This window comes from Morus notabilis, unplaced genomic scaffold, assembly GCF_000414095.1.
Source record: "Morus notabilis unplaced genomic scaffold, ASM41409v2 Scaffold98, whole genome shotgun sequence".
NCBI lineage: Eukaryota > Viridiplantae > Streptophyta > Magnoliopsida > Rosales > Moraceae > Morus > Morus notabilis.
Genome location: NW_010359472.1, coordinates 728,392 through 745,251, shown reverse-complemented (window position 1 = coordinate 745,251; position 16,860 = coordinate 728,392). Strand labels below are relative to the sequence as shown.

The window sequence follows — 16,860 nt, the reverse complement described above, 5'->3', positions numbered from 1 at the left end:
TTCAGCAGAGTATCTGCTCTTACTGTTGGAATAAGTTGTCTCGTGATTTATGAGGAAAATTGCTAAAGCAATGTTATTTTCTTTAGCTTAATTTACTGATGTTTATATTTGTTTTGAATGTTAATTGTTAGGCACACCATAAAGGTACAGCTTCGAGCAAGAAGAAAAAGAAAGCCAAATTGCAGCGTGCTATTCGTAGCATGAAAAAACAGCAACGCCTCTCATCAGAAAGGACCACTTCAAATTATTATTCTCCTCTGAACCATTTGAAAGATCCACAGGTTTGTTAGTTTTGATGTTATCATCTCCGCTCCAGCCGATCCTAGAATTATTTGCTCATAATTGTTGGATTCAAAAATTCTGTTCTACCTGCAGGGATTTGTTGAGAAGCTGTTTTCCCGCCTCAAGGACCCAAAATCTGATCAAAAGTTTGAGGTGGACCCATTTACATTTAGCCTTTGATTGTTTCGTAGGTTTGATTTAAAAAGTTTTGGTTCAAACCTTTTTTGCTAGTGTTCTTGCTGTAGCAAATGCTGCAGCATTTATCCTCACAAAACCTGCAAATCAGAAACGACCCCTTTTGGACACACGTTAGCAGTTTTCTTCAAAATTATCACAAAAACCACACCAAATGAATCTCAGCAGAGTGCACCACATGAACCAAAAGTTGAGCAAATAAAGCAGAAAATTGACAACTAAACCTTTGGATGAGCCAACTATAAGCCTAGAAATGCCTAAAATAACTCTAATTTTTAGAGTTATCACACCCCCAAACTTAAAGTATTGCTCGTCCTTGAGCAATGACACTACAAAAACAACACAAAAACAAATGACACTAAGAGAATTCCTTTTTCAGTCAACCATGTGGGTTCAAGGTGTGTGGTTAAGTTTCTCAGAGGCTTTCTTTTCTTTTCTTTTTATTTTATTTTATTTTATTTTCTTTTGCACGCTTAAGCTTTACACCAACTCTCTTTGAATTATAAGATCGACCCATTTCCCCTTTCAATTCAAATGCTCTTCCCTAGTATGTGTGTGTGTGTAAGCGCATCAATAATGCTTCCTCCCCGATCACCCACTTCAAACTAGACCACGATCACCAAGCCTAGAAGTGTCTCCATATGTTGACCTATTGACTCCTTCTCCACTAATGAAGAATCACCTAGCACTTGGAATCAGACTTAAGACTCAACTTCTTCTCGGCTTGACACCTAATTCCCCATTCTTTTGATTTTGATTTTTATTCTTCTTTTATTTTGATTTTTATTTTTATTGAACAAACTAAACAAAATGGTGTCATTAATTAGATCTTTGTCTCAGTCGTCCTCCTCATACTAGGCTTCCTAGAATTTCGCCTCAAAGGAGTCTCTAGGTCAATTCTAGAAACCTAAGCTCTCATAGCAATCTAGCCATCAATAAGCTCTCGGGAAGAACACTTTGAATGTTGTGGAAAGAGTTGCATAGAGAATTGCATTCAAAAGTCAGGTTCTATGGGTTTTCACTTACAGCCAATTCAAGTTAATCTATCACAAAAGCATGCCTTAACTTAGCCTACCTCATCATTGAAGACCCACACACCCATCACACCACAAAAATTGACAAAAAGAGGCTCTCCCTGCACACAAAACAGCACAAAACACACCAAAAATAACAAAACACAAAAACAAGAAAAATGACCATTCTAAATAAAACAACCCAGCCTCAACACAAACAGGAAATACACCCCCCCAAACTTGAAATCAACAGTGTCCTCACTGTTGTCGACTCATGGCCAAAACAGAAACACATTGTACTCAAAACAATATAAATTGCAAGGAAATGACTCAAAACCAAATGGAAATGGTGTAAGCTTAAAGAAACTTCCCTGAGGAGTCAAAGGGCAGCAGTCATCCTCTCCACTTCCAGTTGGCAGCGCTTCTAAGAGTGGAACGTCGAGTAGATCGCTCCGGCACTTTGGCCTTTCCCTTGTTCTTGCCGGTGCCCGGGGCAACAACCTCAGCTTCTTGAGGCTCGTGGGGAATAGAACTTGAAGGGGCTGCCTCATTCACGGCCTCATTTGCAACTTCAGCTTCATCCATGGAGGGTTCACAAAGATGGTGTGGGAATTCTAGAAACGAGTGAAATCGGTTAGAATTAGCACGATAGTGCTTTTGCAGGGCCAATTCCGTCTGTTGCTTGTATTGCCAGAAATCCCTCATCATCTGAAGGGATTCGTATTGCATTACCTCTATTTGTGACACTCGCTGCTCCAAGCGAGTGAAACTGGCTGCTAAATCCGCCAAGGGCTGAGTAGACATGGTGGGCTAAGGAGCCTCCGGTGCAGGAACATCAACATCCTTCTCTACGGGTTGATTGTCTGCTTGAATCATCCGAGCAATGGTTGCCCTCGTGATTGGACCGTGGGGCTTAAATTTTGTTTCGTTAGGGGCAACCACAACCCCTTGCTCCACGCACAACTTGGTAATGAGCGATGGGAACCAAAGACCCCCTCGGCGACGACTCGCGCAAATCGCAATTTGCCCTCAAATTAGGGGTCCAATGTTTATGCCCCTCCCCTCGACAATGGAGAACAATAAGATTGCCCTGTCCTTGGCAACTGTGTGATCATGGGAGGAGTGCATAATCCGCAATTTAAGGAAATGATACCATATTTTGGTGCCGGGCTTTAAAAATCGCCTAGGGAATGTCATGGCACCCTGATCTGATCGGGTCCAAGTTGCTCCATCTTCACAAAGAATTGTCAAAAGCTCATCGAGCTGCTCGATGTTTTGCAGATTGTACAGTTTGTTGATGGTGTTCCCATCAATAGCAACTCGTTTTCCCCTGACATACACAAAATCGGACTCATTATCATCGAAGTTGGCGTAGAACTCCCTAACTAGAGGCACCACTGCTGCTGGAGGATGTTGACAAAAGGCTTCCCATCCGTTCTTTTTAATAACGGAATATATATATTCCGGATAGCCCAATGTGTGGTTCCTTTGGTAAAGGAATGCCTTTTCTGAGCTGAGAGCTCGTTGGCAGGTGATTTGAGCATAGTGTTCCTCGGCTAAATCAGAAACAAACTTTGCTATGCTCTCCTTAGTGTTGGGTTCTTGTTGACGCTGCTCATTCTCAATCTGTTATTGTGTTCCTTGCTCATTTTAAACCTGCTTTGTTTTTCCTTTTCTAGCCCTACTTTTTATTGGCATTGTGAACGACTGAATCGATTGAAACTCACAGGGGGTAAACCGGGCTGCCTATTGTTGATGCACAATCCACCCCACTCAACCCTAAAACTTTGTTAACGCACTAACTACACCCAGATATTAGAGACTATCCCAGCCGGATGCATTTATCAACATTAAGAGCCCGTTTGGTTGGAGGATTCGTTCTCTGATTCGAATCATGGTTCATGGTTCGCTATAGTATTTTATCTCACAAAAAACACACGTAAATCGAAAATGGTTCTAAGCTCACGGTTCTAATCCATGAACCAAACGGGCTTTAAGTGTAAGAGGAAAGGATTTGCAAACCTCAACTGAGACTCCCTGATCCAAAATGGGTATTCTCTATTTTAGCATGAAATGATGGTAAAAGAGGCGGTGCAAGCTTGGCGGCGACTGGACGCACGGATGGGCGCAGACTCGGCGGCGGAGGTAGGGTTCACGATGGAATGGTGTGGTGAAATATGGGTGTGATGATGACGGTGTGGGAGAGAAGGATTTGAGATGGCTGGTTTGAGGTAGAGGGCGATTGGGGAAGATGAGCATGGGCGTGAGGATGGTGGCTGATTTGGTGTGGAGATTTTGGGGAAATGAATGAGGGAAAAAAATGGGGAAAGAGGAGTTAGGGTTCTTTAGTTTGTGACTGTGCGCGTGGGGATCAACTCATTCACATCATTCGCTTCATTCGCTACCACAGTCACTCCTCCCTTCTTGGGTACACATTGCACTAGATTAACCCACTGACTATCAAATATAGGATAAATAATCCCTGCATCCAACCATTTAATGACTTATTTTTTCACAACTTCTTTCATGATTGGATTTAGTCTTCTTTGATGTTCCACGGAATTGCTGTAGCATTCTTGCAGCAAAAGTTTGTGCATGCATATGGATGGACTGATTCCCTTGATATCTGCAATTGTCCATCCTATTGCTTTTTTAAACTTCCTCAGCAGCTCAAGCAACTTATGTTCCTGGTCTTCAGTTAACTCGGCTGAAACAATAACCGGTAGCGTTTCTGCTTCTCCCAAGAACACGCATACCGGAGGTGGGATGGCAAAAGTTTCAACTCTAAGACTGGGGGTTCTTCTATAGATGGCTTAGGTGGTTTGAGCTCACGTTCGGATAGCCCCAAAGGCTCAAACTGTTTTCCTCTAGCTATACCAGTTGTCCCTGATTCCAGCCAAGCCATTTGGCTACTCAATTCTGAAGTTTCTTCTTCCAACTCTTGCTCCAGCTCCTTAAAAGCACTAGTATCCATTACATTCACCAAAGAGCATTCTTCCACTTCATTAAGAAATCTCATTGCCTTGAGAACATCAAAAGTGACCTGCTCATCATTGACTCTCATTGTCAACTCCCTTTTTTGTACATCTATTAATGTCCTTCTTGTAGCTAGGAATGGTCTCCTTAAAATAATAGACTCCTCCCTGTCAGCTTCATAATCTAAAATAATAAAAACAACGGGGAAGATGAACTCGTCTACTTTCACCAGGACATCTTCAAATTTTCTTTCTGGATGAGCTAGAGATCGATCAACCAATTGAAGAGTCACTGTGGTTGGCCATGCTTCCCCGATTCCAAGCTTCTTGAAAACTGACATAGGCATAAGATTTATGCTTGCTCCTAAATCACAAAGAGCCTTGCCAAAGTAGTTATTGTCAATTGCACATGGATGGTGAAAACTCCCAGGATCTTTTAACTTTGAAGGGATTTTACTCTGCAAGATGGCGCTGCTTTCTTCCGTCATTGCCACTGTTTCGAATTCCCCAAGTCTTCTTTTCTTCGAAAGAATGTCCTTCATGAATTTCACATAACTAGGCATTTGCTCAAGCGCCTCCACCAATGGAATGTTAATATGGAGCTGCTTCAAGACATCTAGAAACCTTTTAAACTGCTTATCTTGTTGCTGCTTTTGAAATCTTTGAGGAAAAGGTGGCGTTGGTTTGTCATTTTGCTTTTCTGCCAAACTTTGCTGCAGCGTTGCTGCAGGTTCTGCAGCATCGCTTCGTTTTCCAGATTCTTCCACTTATGCTTCCTTTTCCACTTCACCTTGGATTGAAGAGGGCTCTTCTCGGTGATTAGGCTGTCTAGACACTTGCTCTAATTCTCTCCCATTCCTCAGCGTAATAGCCTTGCAATGCTCTTTGCCTTTACGCCTAGGATCTTCAGTATTACTTGGGAGTGCGCCTGGAGGACGACTAGTCAAGGCATTAGCTAATTGGCCCATTTGATTCTCCAAGTTCCTCAATGAAGCTGCTTGGTTCTGAATCAGTGCCGACTGATTTTGAATAATGGCATCATTCTTTGCCATGTACTCCTTCAACAAGTGCTCAATCGATGAGTGTTGTTCTGCCGGTTGATGTCTCGGCTGTTGTGGAAATCCAAGAGGATGTTGAGGGCGGTTTGTTGTTGATGAAGATGCTGCGTTCTGCCCTTGAGAGTTCCAAGAAAAATTTGGGTGCTGCCTCTAACCTGGGTTATAAGTATTGGAATACGGATTGTTATTTTTGTTGAAGTTACCCACATAATATGCTGATTCCGGGTTGGATGGACAACTATCAAAGAGATGCCCTTCACCACAGTACGTACTAGAGACCGCTGTAAACTGAGGAGAATTCACCCCCTGATTCATTGATTTCAAGATACTTGCCAAGGATGATACTTGAGCGGTTAAAGCTGTCACCGCATCCACTTCATGAACTCCTGCTACTTTCCTAGCTGCAGCTGCTCTCTCCGCAGGCCATTGATAGTTGTTATTAGCCATCCGTTCCAAAATCTCATAAGCCTCATTGTAAGTCTTTGCCAAAATAGCACCATTGGCTGAAGCATCTACTATGGTTCGAGTTTGCCCATTAAGTCCATTGTAGAACGTCTCCATCTGAATCCAATGAGGAATCCCATGGTGAGGGCATTTGCGCAACAATTCCTTAAACCTCTCCCATGCCTCATACAAAGATTCCCCCTCATGTTGCTGAAATCCGGTGATGTCATTTCTAAGCGTGGCATTCTTAATTGGAGGAAAATACTCATCAGAAACTTCTCTACCAAGTCATTCCAAGTTGCCACAGAGTCCGGTGGTAGAGAGTTTAAGCATGCCCTAGCTCTATCCCTCAAGGAATAAGGGAAGAGCTTCAGTCTCAAAGCTTCTTTTGTAACCCCTAGAAGCTTAAAAGTATCACAGACTTCCATGAATAGCCTGAGATGCAAGTGAGGATCTTTAGTTGCCATGTCACTGAATTGGCCCACTGTTTGCAACATTTGAAACATGACCGGTTTAAGCTCAAACTGAGGCGCCTGTATCTCCGGCCCAATGATGCTCTGATTGAGCTCATGTAAAATCGATACGGCATATTCTCTGACGGCCCTATCCTTGTCATCTGCTGTGGCTGCCTGGTTAACTGGATTGTTAACATTTACGGGCTGCCCAAGGTTGGCTGCATTGCCGACAGATTCCTCTGCCATTCCTTCAACAACCGCTAAACCTTGCTGCTCCCTTCTCCTTGCTAGGAACGTTCTTTCAATTTCTGGATCCAAGGGCAGCAAATCACGGTCTTGTTGTCGATTCATGCGAGAAGAAGAATATATGAAATAGAAGGAAACAAAATTGTCAAGTAAAATAACGAAAACACTTGAATTTTACAAAGATCAATTATGATAATAGTCCCCGGCAACGGCGCCAAAAACTTGTTAGTGTAAAATTAACTACGCAAGTGCACGTGCCGAACAAGTAATTAAGTGAATGAGTAGAGTATCGTTCCCACGGAGAAAGTTATCAATATTTTTCCTAATAAAATCTAAGAGATGCAATGTAAACAAATTTAATGGTTTGATTCAACTACAAAGAGTAAAAGAATTGCAGTAAACAAAAGTAAATAAATGCACACTCAGTAATCAAAGGTGAAAATCAATCTATGTGAAGGACTATGACTCAATTTTCCCTTCACTGCAACCTGGGCTATTTATGTTACGACTTTTGCTACTGCAATGCTATCAGTTAACCTGAAACATGAATTTAACACAAGAATCTCCCAATCCACTTATGATTTCGCCTCTTTACTCACATTTCAACATATTCCTATGAGAAATCTAAACAGAGAGGTTAAGTTAAGCATAGGTTTCAATTGGGCTATGTGAGACAAGTGTATATTCCTATACTACTCGCAAATCAACTAGATTTCTTTGTGAAATTTAGCTAAACAACACACTGTTCAATATTGGTCTAATTCCAATCAACTTTCCAGCAAATTGAACTCACAATATTTTGTTTGAGATGGCCAGTCAGTAAATAAAAAGGAACGATAACGATTATATTGAACAAACTAGATCAACATTAATATAGCAAAAGTTAGCATACACAACGTTAATTACAGATCCGGGTACTTTATCATCCCAGCCAAGTTAATTTAGCTCATACTTGTTCTGTTAATTTCAACAAAATGAACAGCCATGATTTGATTACAGAGGAGGAAAGATAAACCAAAATGAGAAGAACAACAGTAAAGACAAGATGAAGCTTGGTGGTCTCCTCTCGTGGCTTCACTCCTTGAGATTTCCAGCTCCAAATTCGTCTCCTCTGTACTTGTCTTCTTTCTTTCTCTCTGGTTTTCTTTTTGCTCCCCCCCCCCCCCCCCCTTTGTTGAGAATTTAGGTGCATTCCTCTTTAGGGCAACCCAAGACGCTGAGGTGACTCCTACTCAGAGGTTAGGTCCAGCTGACTAAGCACCAAATCCGTCTTATGCGCTCTTTGTCCTAATTCTCGTGCAAAGTTATGCGGTCATCCACTAACTGCATGTTGTCATATTTTTGCTGTAGCAAATGTTGCAGCATTTATCCTCACAAAACCTGCAAATAAGAAACGACCCCTTTTGGACACACGTTAGCAGTTTTCTTCAAAATTATCACAAAAACCGCACAAATGAATCTCAGCAGAGTGCACCACATGAACCAAAAGTTGAGCAAATAAAGCAGAAAATTAACAACTAAACCTTTGGATGAGCCAACTATAAGCTTAGAAATGCCGAAAATAACTCTAATTCCTAGAGTTATCAATTCTCTATCACTATAAGTTTAAACCAATTTGAATTTCTGTTCAAATCTATGAACCAAACGGGCCATTAATAATTTAATCTTAGGATTGCGTAAGAGCTTAAAAGTGTTCGTGTCTTTTATTTTTTCGATTGGTATTCATGATATGACGTTAGCTTATTTTGTTATTTGTAATCTTGCCTATAGGTAAACTCTGAATCTTGTAGTAAGAGGTGGACTGCATGGTTTTGTTTCCACAATATTCGCATCTTTCTCTTATGAACTATTGCTGAAAATTGGATTTCTAATGTTATCCTTAACCTGTTTGAAGTTCAGGTCAGGATGATGATGTTGAAAGTAATTGCTCGAACAGTTGGCCTTCACCGTCTACTATTACTTAACTTTTATCCCTATCTGCAGAAATATGTTCAGGTATTTATTTTATTTAGCTGCTGCATTAAAGTATTGTTCTCTTGATGATGGAATTACGACTGATTGATTTACACAGCCTCATCAACGCGATGTCACGAATTTACTTGCTGCTGCAGTTCAGGCCTGCCATGATATGGTATACCTGGCTCTTCTGCCATGATATGTTCAAATTTTCTTCCTGTTGTACCAAATTTCAGTTCGCTTTACTACTACTCTAGCTACCATAAGAGAGGATATATTGCATGCAGGTGCCTCCTGATGCAGTGGAGCCGTTATTTAAACAAATAGTTAATCAGTTTGTACATGATCGTTCACGTCCAGAGGTATGAATCAAGAGCTTTTATCTTTTATTTCTTCTTACTTACCATTCTTTATGTCTTTAATTGCTTTGATTTTCACCAGGCCATTGCCGTTGGACTCAATGTAATTAGGGAAATATGCCTTCGCATGCCTTTGGTAACTACCTGTTACTCATATTAATTTGGTTCATGAATTCTATATTATTTGGTCGATTAGAATTGTCCAGTGCTGTTCTTTTTACATACAAGGACGTATTTTCATCTATCATATTCTCTCTCTGTAAAGGTCATTTATTTTTTACTTGTACAGCTCAATTTTTTACCGTCTTAAATAATTGTTCTGTTTTAATCCTCACAATTAGTTGATGTCGGAAGAATTGCTGCAAGATCTTGCGTTATATAAGAAATCTCACGAGAAGGCAGTTTCAATAGCAGCACGTTCACTTATTGGCTTATTTAGAGAGGTCTGTCTCTCTCCTCTCACTCTCCTCTGCCCTTTTTTGGTTTATTTATTTATTTTCCTCAGTTGGCTTTTGAGGTCTGTCTTTCTCCTTTCTACTTATGAATTCATCTCACTCTGTCTGTCTCTCTCTCTCGGGTTAAACCACGGGTATAACCTTGGACCTAGAAGATCCTAGTAGCAGGCGTTATGCGACTTCAGTCCCAAGTGGGACTGCTCTACCAATATTTAAATCTTAATGATGCTGAACTTTGTTGATGTGCAGATTTGCCCTTCACTTCTGGTTAAGAAAGACCGTGGGCGCCCTACTGATCCAAAAGCAAGGCCGAAAGCATATGGAGAAGTCAATGTGCTCAGCAATGTTCCTGGGGTTGAATTGTTAGATCAAGATGTTGAGGATAGTGACGATATGGATGAGCCTGCATCCAGCGACTCTAATGATGATCATGGACATGAGTTGGTTGCTTCCAGTGAGGATGAAGACGATCAGAAATCTCCTCATGATTCTGGAAGTGAAGATGATGATGTCAGAGATGATTTAGTTGCTGAAGGTGAAGATGGTGACAATAGTATAGATGACTCTGATAGTGATATCAGCATTGATGATGATGACGATGAGGATGAGGAAGCTGAGGAATCTGATCAGGGGGTAGAGGATTCTAGCGAGGAGGAGTTGTTAGAGGAATTTGGTGAGGACGATGAAATGGAACAAACTGAGGATAGAGAAACCAAGGATGGTGAAAGTAGTCTGAAGGATTCTAAAGCGAGGAAGAGAAAACTGTCTGATTTTGATAGACAACTTGTTGCTGCTGATTCAAGTCTTCGGGCTTTGAAGAAATTGGCTGGAGCAACATTAGCGACTACATCATCTGACTCAACGGATGGTATTCTTTCTAATGAGGACTTCCGAAAGATCAAAGAAATGAAGGTATGCCCTTTTTTTTTCCTCGCGTTCTTTCTCTGTCCCTCATATTTTTGTTTTGGTGTTCTTCCCCCCCCTTTTTCCCCTTTGGAAAGAGGGCACCGTAGGTTATATAGGAAGTTTCAGATTCATGTATAAATTGACTCCAAATTTTAGCATCTTGCTCACGTCTCTCACACTATTATATAGGAAGTTTAAGATTCATGTATAAATTGACTACAAAGTTTAGTATCTTGCTCACGTCTCTCACACTATTATTGTCCATGTCTGTAAATATTGGTTGCCCCTCTTCTTGTGTGCCACTGAACCATATATCCTCATTGTTGGATTCTTCTTTGGTTAGGCAAAGAAGGACGCAAAACTTGCCTTGGCTCAGCATGGTTTGTTAAGAAAGGGCTCAGATGCGAAGTCATCAACTTTCAGTGTTCCTAGTTCCGACCAACTTAGTACCAAGCGAGTGGATCCGACTAAGCTTGAAGTAAGTTCTCTAACTTTTTACTCTCCATTTGAACTTTAAGCTTGTTCATGTGGCTTTTAGTAATGTGTATCAATCAACAATACATGGCTCAGGATCATGATTGCCTTTACATCCACTGAATTTGTACTAGTCCTTAGTTTGAATATCATTTGTTGCTCTTTTTTTATTTTTATATTTTTTTTTACTTTTATCAATGCTGGAGTAGGCCTTTTTCATCACGTGTTCTTGCCTTTTTTTCAACCTCATTTAATTGTCCAAGCATAATTTTCCTTTTAATTACTTTTTTTTTCTGTTCTTTTTTTCGTTCTAAGATAGAATAAAGAGAGAAAAAATTAACATGTTTACTAGAGTGAAGGTGCTTAATTGGCTGCTTGTTTATGGTAAGTTAAGTACTCACAATCTCATGCAGCGTAGAAGTACTTGTATGTCTGTCTCCAGGCTGGTGTTGTCTCCGTAACTATGATCCTCTCGTTTTGTATTGCTCATTTGCATGAGAATTGTGGTTGAGAGTTATGCAAGAGTTTCAATGGAGTTGGGTGGCTTCTTTGAGATGTGCCGACTTGTTTATATCCTCTTATCTCTTTGTTTTCAACAAGAGTAGGAAGATCTGGAATGCTGCTATACTGGGGTTGTGCTGGGCATGTTAGAGAGGATTTTTGAAGACTTGGAGGGAAGTATTAACGAAGTATGGGACAGAGTGAAATTGTGGGTTGCAATTTAGTTGCATGAAGATAAAGGCTTTAGTCATATGCAGCTTTTAGATTTGGTTAGGCAATGGAAATTGTTAATGCAGTTTATTTTATTTCTGACATTGTTTTCTCACCTTTTTTTTTCTCCATTTTTATGATTATTTTATCCAGGACTTCCTGTCCTTCTTGCTTTCTACTTCATTGTTCTGTTTTAATGAAGTGATTTCTTTTCAAAAAATAAAAATAAAAAATTAACATGTTTATTGAAGGATTTTTTATTTTTTATTTTTTAAACATGGAAGGAAGTTGTCAAATGCTTTCTTTTCATTTTTCTATTTGACATTTTTATGCTTAACTGACCTTTGAAAGGCCGGTTTTCTATTGAAAGGAGTTTTTAATTGTGGAAATCATATGTTGATCCAATTGGCTATTGATTGTGTGCTGCATAGGCTCATGTACGGAAAAAGCTAAGTAAGGAAGAGAGATTGGCTTTAGTTAGGGCTGGAAGAGAGGACAGAGGGAAGTACCAGGCTCGAGCTGCAGTGAAACAAAAGAAGGTATACTTTCATAGTTATCATCTCCTTCTTGGTCAATCTTAGTAAAAAAAAAAAATCTCCTGCTTGGTGAAATTATAACCTTTTCCATTTTGTGCTCGCATCTCTTTGTTCGTGTGGTTTGAACATCGGAAACATGACAAACTATGGTCATGATTTAACTTTTCAGTTTTGGTTGTAAGGGAATAGTTGCATTGGGTTTAAAGTCTGATGCCCAAAGTACCAAGTACTTGGCATACATCACTCAGAAAGTCCTAGCTCTGTCTTAGGATGTTTTATTTCTTCATTTTTTCGGTTACCTGTATGTTCAGCTTTTTAAGGCCTTCTTCCTATGCTGAGAAATCAATAACTTAGCAAAGCATTGCCAATGGCAACCGTTTTGCTTTAGTATCTTGGATCGTACGATGCATAAAGCTCAATGCTTTTCTGATCAGAGAAAAGTGAAAAAATATAAACTCCGGAGTGTGGGCTCCTTAAATCAGTGATGCAGTTGGTTTATTTATTTATTTATTTATTTTTTGGGTGTGATTGGACAGACGGGAGGTTTGAGCAATCGACAGAAGGAACATAAGAAGGCTCTTCCTCTTGCTGCAAAGAGAGCAAAGGTGGCAAAATCGCGAATGGAGAAAAAGAAAAAACAACAGCGTTCTGGCAAACAGTTCCGGGGAAAGAAAGCATGGAAATAAATCACCAACTTACGTGATATTTCTTCTTTATTGTCATCATTATTATTTATTAAATTTAGAAGTAAACTAATATGCAGTAACTTCTCCTCACATGTACAAAAGCGGATTCATTTCACAATGAACTTCATCACAATGTACTGTTCAAAATTTTGGTTAAGTATTGCTAAAGTATTTATTCTTTCAGTGCTCTCCTCTTCAATGTTGTTCGTTTGTTAGATGATTCTACTTACTCCCTCTCTTCCTATCTCTCGTGTCTCGCCTTTTCTTGTTTAGTTCTCAATAGAAAGTCTCTTTCTGCAAAGATTTTGTAGTGGTTTGGGTTTGGTCTATCCATGCTGCTGGCCCTTCTGTTGTTCAGACGAAATTAATCAGCTGGAAAATGAAGACATCATTCAAATCCTGCCACCCTTATCCTGTCTCTAAGAGTTTTTGTCAACTGCTTTTGGATCCACACGTGGCTTCCAGTTACCTGCTATTCAGTTTGAGGTTTCTCCCATTTGTACCAAACCTTTTTTATTTGGGATCTTTGCACCAGAGGTCCCCAAACTTGGTCCTCATTTTAAGAATTTAGATACTTAGGTCCCCAAAAAATATGTTCTTGGGAACCTAAGGTATAAAAATGCCTAAAAATATGTTACATCTAATGGCATTTAACGGAACAAATGTAAGTGGGGAACTAACGGTGCAAATAGAATCAGAGTTTGGGATCCAAGTGTCCAAATTCTTAAAATGGGGACCCAAGTGTCAAAGATCACAAAGTTTGGTGACCTCTGGCGCAAATATCCCTTTTTTATATTTCATCAACATTAGGAGTGTGCTTGGTGTGAAGTTTGACAGAAGAATAAACTATGGGCATGATTACTTTGCATAAAAGGGAAATGGAAAGTAAGTAGGGATTTTCTTTCCTTTTTAATAATGTATTTACTTACAAATTAGTAATGAAGATTTAGTAGGTCTTACACTATATATAGCATTGATTCATTGTCAAAGTGAAAGATAATGAATTACTCTATAGTTAATAATTATTTAATTGTTACTTTTTAGTGATTATATTGATAATATTGTTGTTCTTAATTTTAGTAAACATTAGAAAAAGAGCAAAATTGTTTCACATTACACCATCTAACAGTTAAATAAACACTTAAAAGAGAATTAATAATTCTTACTTATTACTTTACTTTACTTTTTAATCTTATTATCTTTTCCATTACATCTTTTACGGTTTGGTAAACGCGCCTTATATATAGTATTTTGCTAAAATGCTACCTTTCTTTTATCAGTTTTCATATGTTTATTTATTCGTCTGTTTGTTGTTTCCTTTTTAATAGAGTTTCTATACTTTAACCTCAACCACTTTGGTTTTGAAAATGTGATATTGTTGGAGCAAATACTAAGGGCCCGTTTGTTTGCGTTTTCGTTTTCGTTTTTCACGGTTTTCAAAGCAAAAAAATGAAAACGGGTGTTAAAAACGTGTTTGGTGCAATTTTTTTTAAAAAACAAAACCAAAAACGTTTTTGTCTTTTTGTGGAAATCAGAAAACGAAAAAAAGGTGTTTTCATTTTCTTGTTTTCGTTTTCTGTTTTCTGAAAAACGGATTTCACTTTTTTTTTTTCTTTTTCATTTTCTTCCATCTGAAACCGTTTTTGTATTATATATGTTTAATTAATATATTTATTTAATATATTATTATTTAATATATTTAATAATATTATTTATATAATATATTTAATAATATTATTTATTTAATATATTTAATATATTATTTATTTAATATATTTAATAATATTATTTATTTAATATATTATTACATGTTTTCAAAAATTAAACCACCAAACGCAGTTTCAGTTTTTTTTAAAACTGAAATCAATCTCTAAATAAAACTACCAAACGCATTTTTAGAAATAATTCAAAAATGAAACTAAAAACGTTTTCATTTTCATTTTCATACAGAAAATAAAAACGTTTTGGAACCAATTCCAAACGCACCCTAAGGTTTTACAAAATTGTAGCTCGTGTTGCTTGGAGCATTGCTTTGAATTTAATTATTAACTTGGTTTTGTACTGTAGAGAAGACTTGACCGTTACTATTTCATCTGCAAATCCCACTAGTAGGTAAATTTTTGCCTAAAGCTGCTCCTTTTTTCTAGGCTGTTCATGGGTTGGATTGGTGTAGGATAGGGCTTTTTCTTCCCCCGCCCCAAAAGATGCGGGTTGCACATATTTGGCTCTAACGATATTAGAAAAAGTTGACAACCCAATGATGTTTGGGTTGGGTTAGGGTGGTGCGAGGTGGGTTGGGTGGTCAGTTTCAACATTTAAAGAATCAAAGACTCAAAGTTCAATCCAACATCAAACATGAAGCAAAGTAGTCCATCTAACATCAAACATAAAGCAAATATAAATTAGTCTACACTCATAAATTAGTCTTAACATAAAACAAACATAGATGCTTAATTCAAAGATGAAGAAACTATAGAGTAGAAATGAGTTGCCTGCCTAGGGTTAGATATTAGAGGATGCAAGTTAGAGCGTGGGTTGGGTTGAGGTGTGCGGGCCATTATAGGCCCAACCCACACCCCGTCCCAAAACTTCGGGCTAGACATTGAATGGGCCGCAAAAAAATATATTTAATACTAGAAATTGCATTTTTCGGGTTGGGTTAGGGTGAGGTGGGTTGGGCCTGCGGGTTTATGAACAACCCTACTTTTTTCTTTTATTTCTCTTTTTTTAAAGAATATTTTCTCCTGTACTCTTAAACTTTACAGTCTTTTCCCTTTGACCCTCGAATTCTAATGTAATCTCATTTAACTCCTTTTTGTTAAAATATATGTTAAAAATAGACAAGAAAAAAGGGAGAATATTGCGGTCATATGGTCTTTCAATTCGAAATTCTATTAAAAACAAATGGAAAAAGATCACGTGACAATATTGAATATCCTCTTTTTTTTTATTTGTTTTTAACAGAAATTATAAGGTGTTAAGTGGATTAATTCTCAATTTATGATGCAAATTAAAAGTTTTTAAAGTTTATGGGTCAACTGAACATGACCCTAAGCTCACAGGGCACAAGTAAGGTTGTTTATTTTTTAATGGAAATATCTTCTTTTTTTATTTTTTTTTATTAAGAAACAAAAGCAAAACTTGTGTTCAGAATGTATTTGTAGTTTGAAATATCACTTTGTAGTTCTTCCTCAAAGCATATGTATAGTTGCTTGAAAAACAAAGAAGGATAACAGAACATGAGCTGGAAGGAATTATTATATATGCAAAATGAGTCAACATTAGGCATGCCAATATTTTTTAATCGTTGAATCTAGATCTTATTTCAGTCCACTCAGTTGATATAAACATTGTTTTCATAAAAGTTCAACATCTTTTGCTAAGACATTGATTTAGACCATCTCTGTGTAAAATCAATGCTATTGGCACTAAAAAAATTATATATATTAATATAATATTATTCCAAATGTTATATCTCACTTTTGTTATAATTTTTAAGTTTTGAAAGTTATAAAAATAAATTTTTAATTTTGAAATAATTTGAATCTCGTTGTAATAATGATTAGAATAAAATGTCAATGCATAGACAAATAGCACTCCGTTGTTACATCTCCCTTTTATTGGTTGCCTCTCCAACTAATTTACCATCTTATATAAATTTAAGAATCTAATCACATAATCAATACTAAATACTAAGAACAACTAAAATAAATTATCAAACTTTAATAGAGAGATAATCAATAAGATAGAAAAATGGAACAATAAATTTAACCTCACGAAGTTCTATAGAACTGTTTTTATTTTTATTAGAATCCTACATTAGCCGGAAATATTAACATGATCTACTTAATAAGTTGAGGACAATATTCTCTTAATAAGCTCGTTTTGTTAAGTTGAGTTAGACCCAATATCCTTTGATTCTGTAAGATAGAAAAATGAGACAACAAATTTAACCTCACGAAGTCCGATAGAACTTTTTTTATTTTCTAATTTGAACACAATAAATCAACACACAACAACATTTGATTATGAATATGAGATCTGATATTAAGAGATGTATATACCATTGTCTATGCCTATAAGAGAAGCAATGACCAAAACATATTCAA

At 37.8% G+C, this 16,860-nt stretch overlaps 1 protein-coding gene and 1 non-coding gene across 2 annotated transcripts in view; both read left to right on the top strand.

The window, feature by feature from the left end:
- The window catches only part of LOC21407374 (protein SDA1 homolog), a 14,585-nt gene extending 1,665 nt beyond the window's left edge, over window positions 1–12,920 (top strand). The window contains exons 5-15 of the mRNA XM_024163181.1: window positions 132–281; window positions 376–435; window positions 8,568–8,663; window positions 8,740–8,799; window positions 8,912–8,986; window positions 9,066–9,119; window positions 9,325–9,426; window positions 9,688–10,350; window positions 10,688–10,822; window positions 11,961–12,068; window positions 12,602–12,920. Coding sequence (XP_024018949.1) covers window positions 132–281; window positions 376–435; window positions 8,568–8,663; window positions 8,740–8,799; window positions 8,912–8,986; window positions 9,066–9,119; window positions 9,325–9,426; window positions 9,688–10,350; window positions 10,688–10,822; window positions 11,961–12,068; window positions 12,602–12,751 — 1,653 coding nt within the window. The 3' untranslated portion in view covers window positions 12,752–12,920. The remainder of the gene's footprint in view (window positions 1–131; window positions 282–375; window positions 436–8,567; window positions 8,664–8,739; window positions 8,800–8,911; window positions 8,987–9,065; window positions 9,120–9,324; window positions 9,427–9,687; window positions 10,351–10,687; window positions 10,823–11,960; window positions 12,069–12,601) is intronic.
- Window positions 6,101–6,207, top strand: LOC112090893. The gene has a single exon (XR_002901884.1). It is a non-coding gene; the product is annotated as a small nucleolar RNA R71 (small nucleolar RNA).
- Window positions 12,921–16,860: the final 3,940 nt, after the last annotated feature.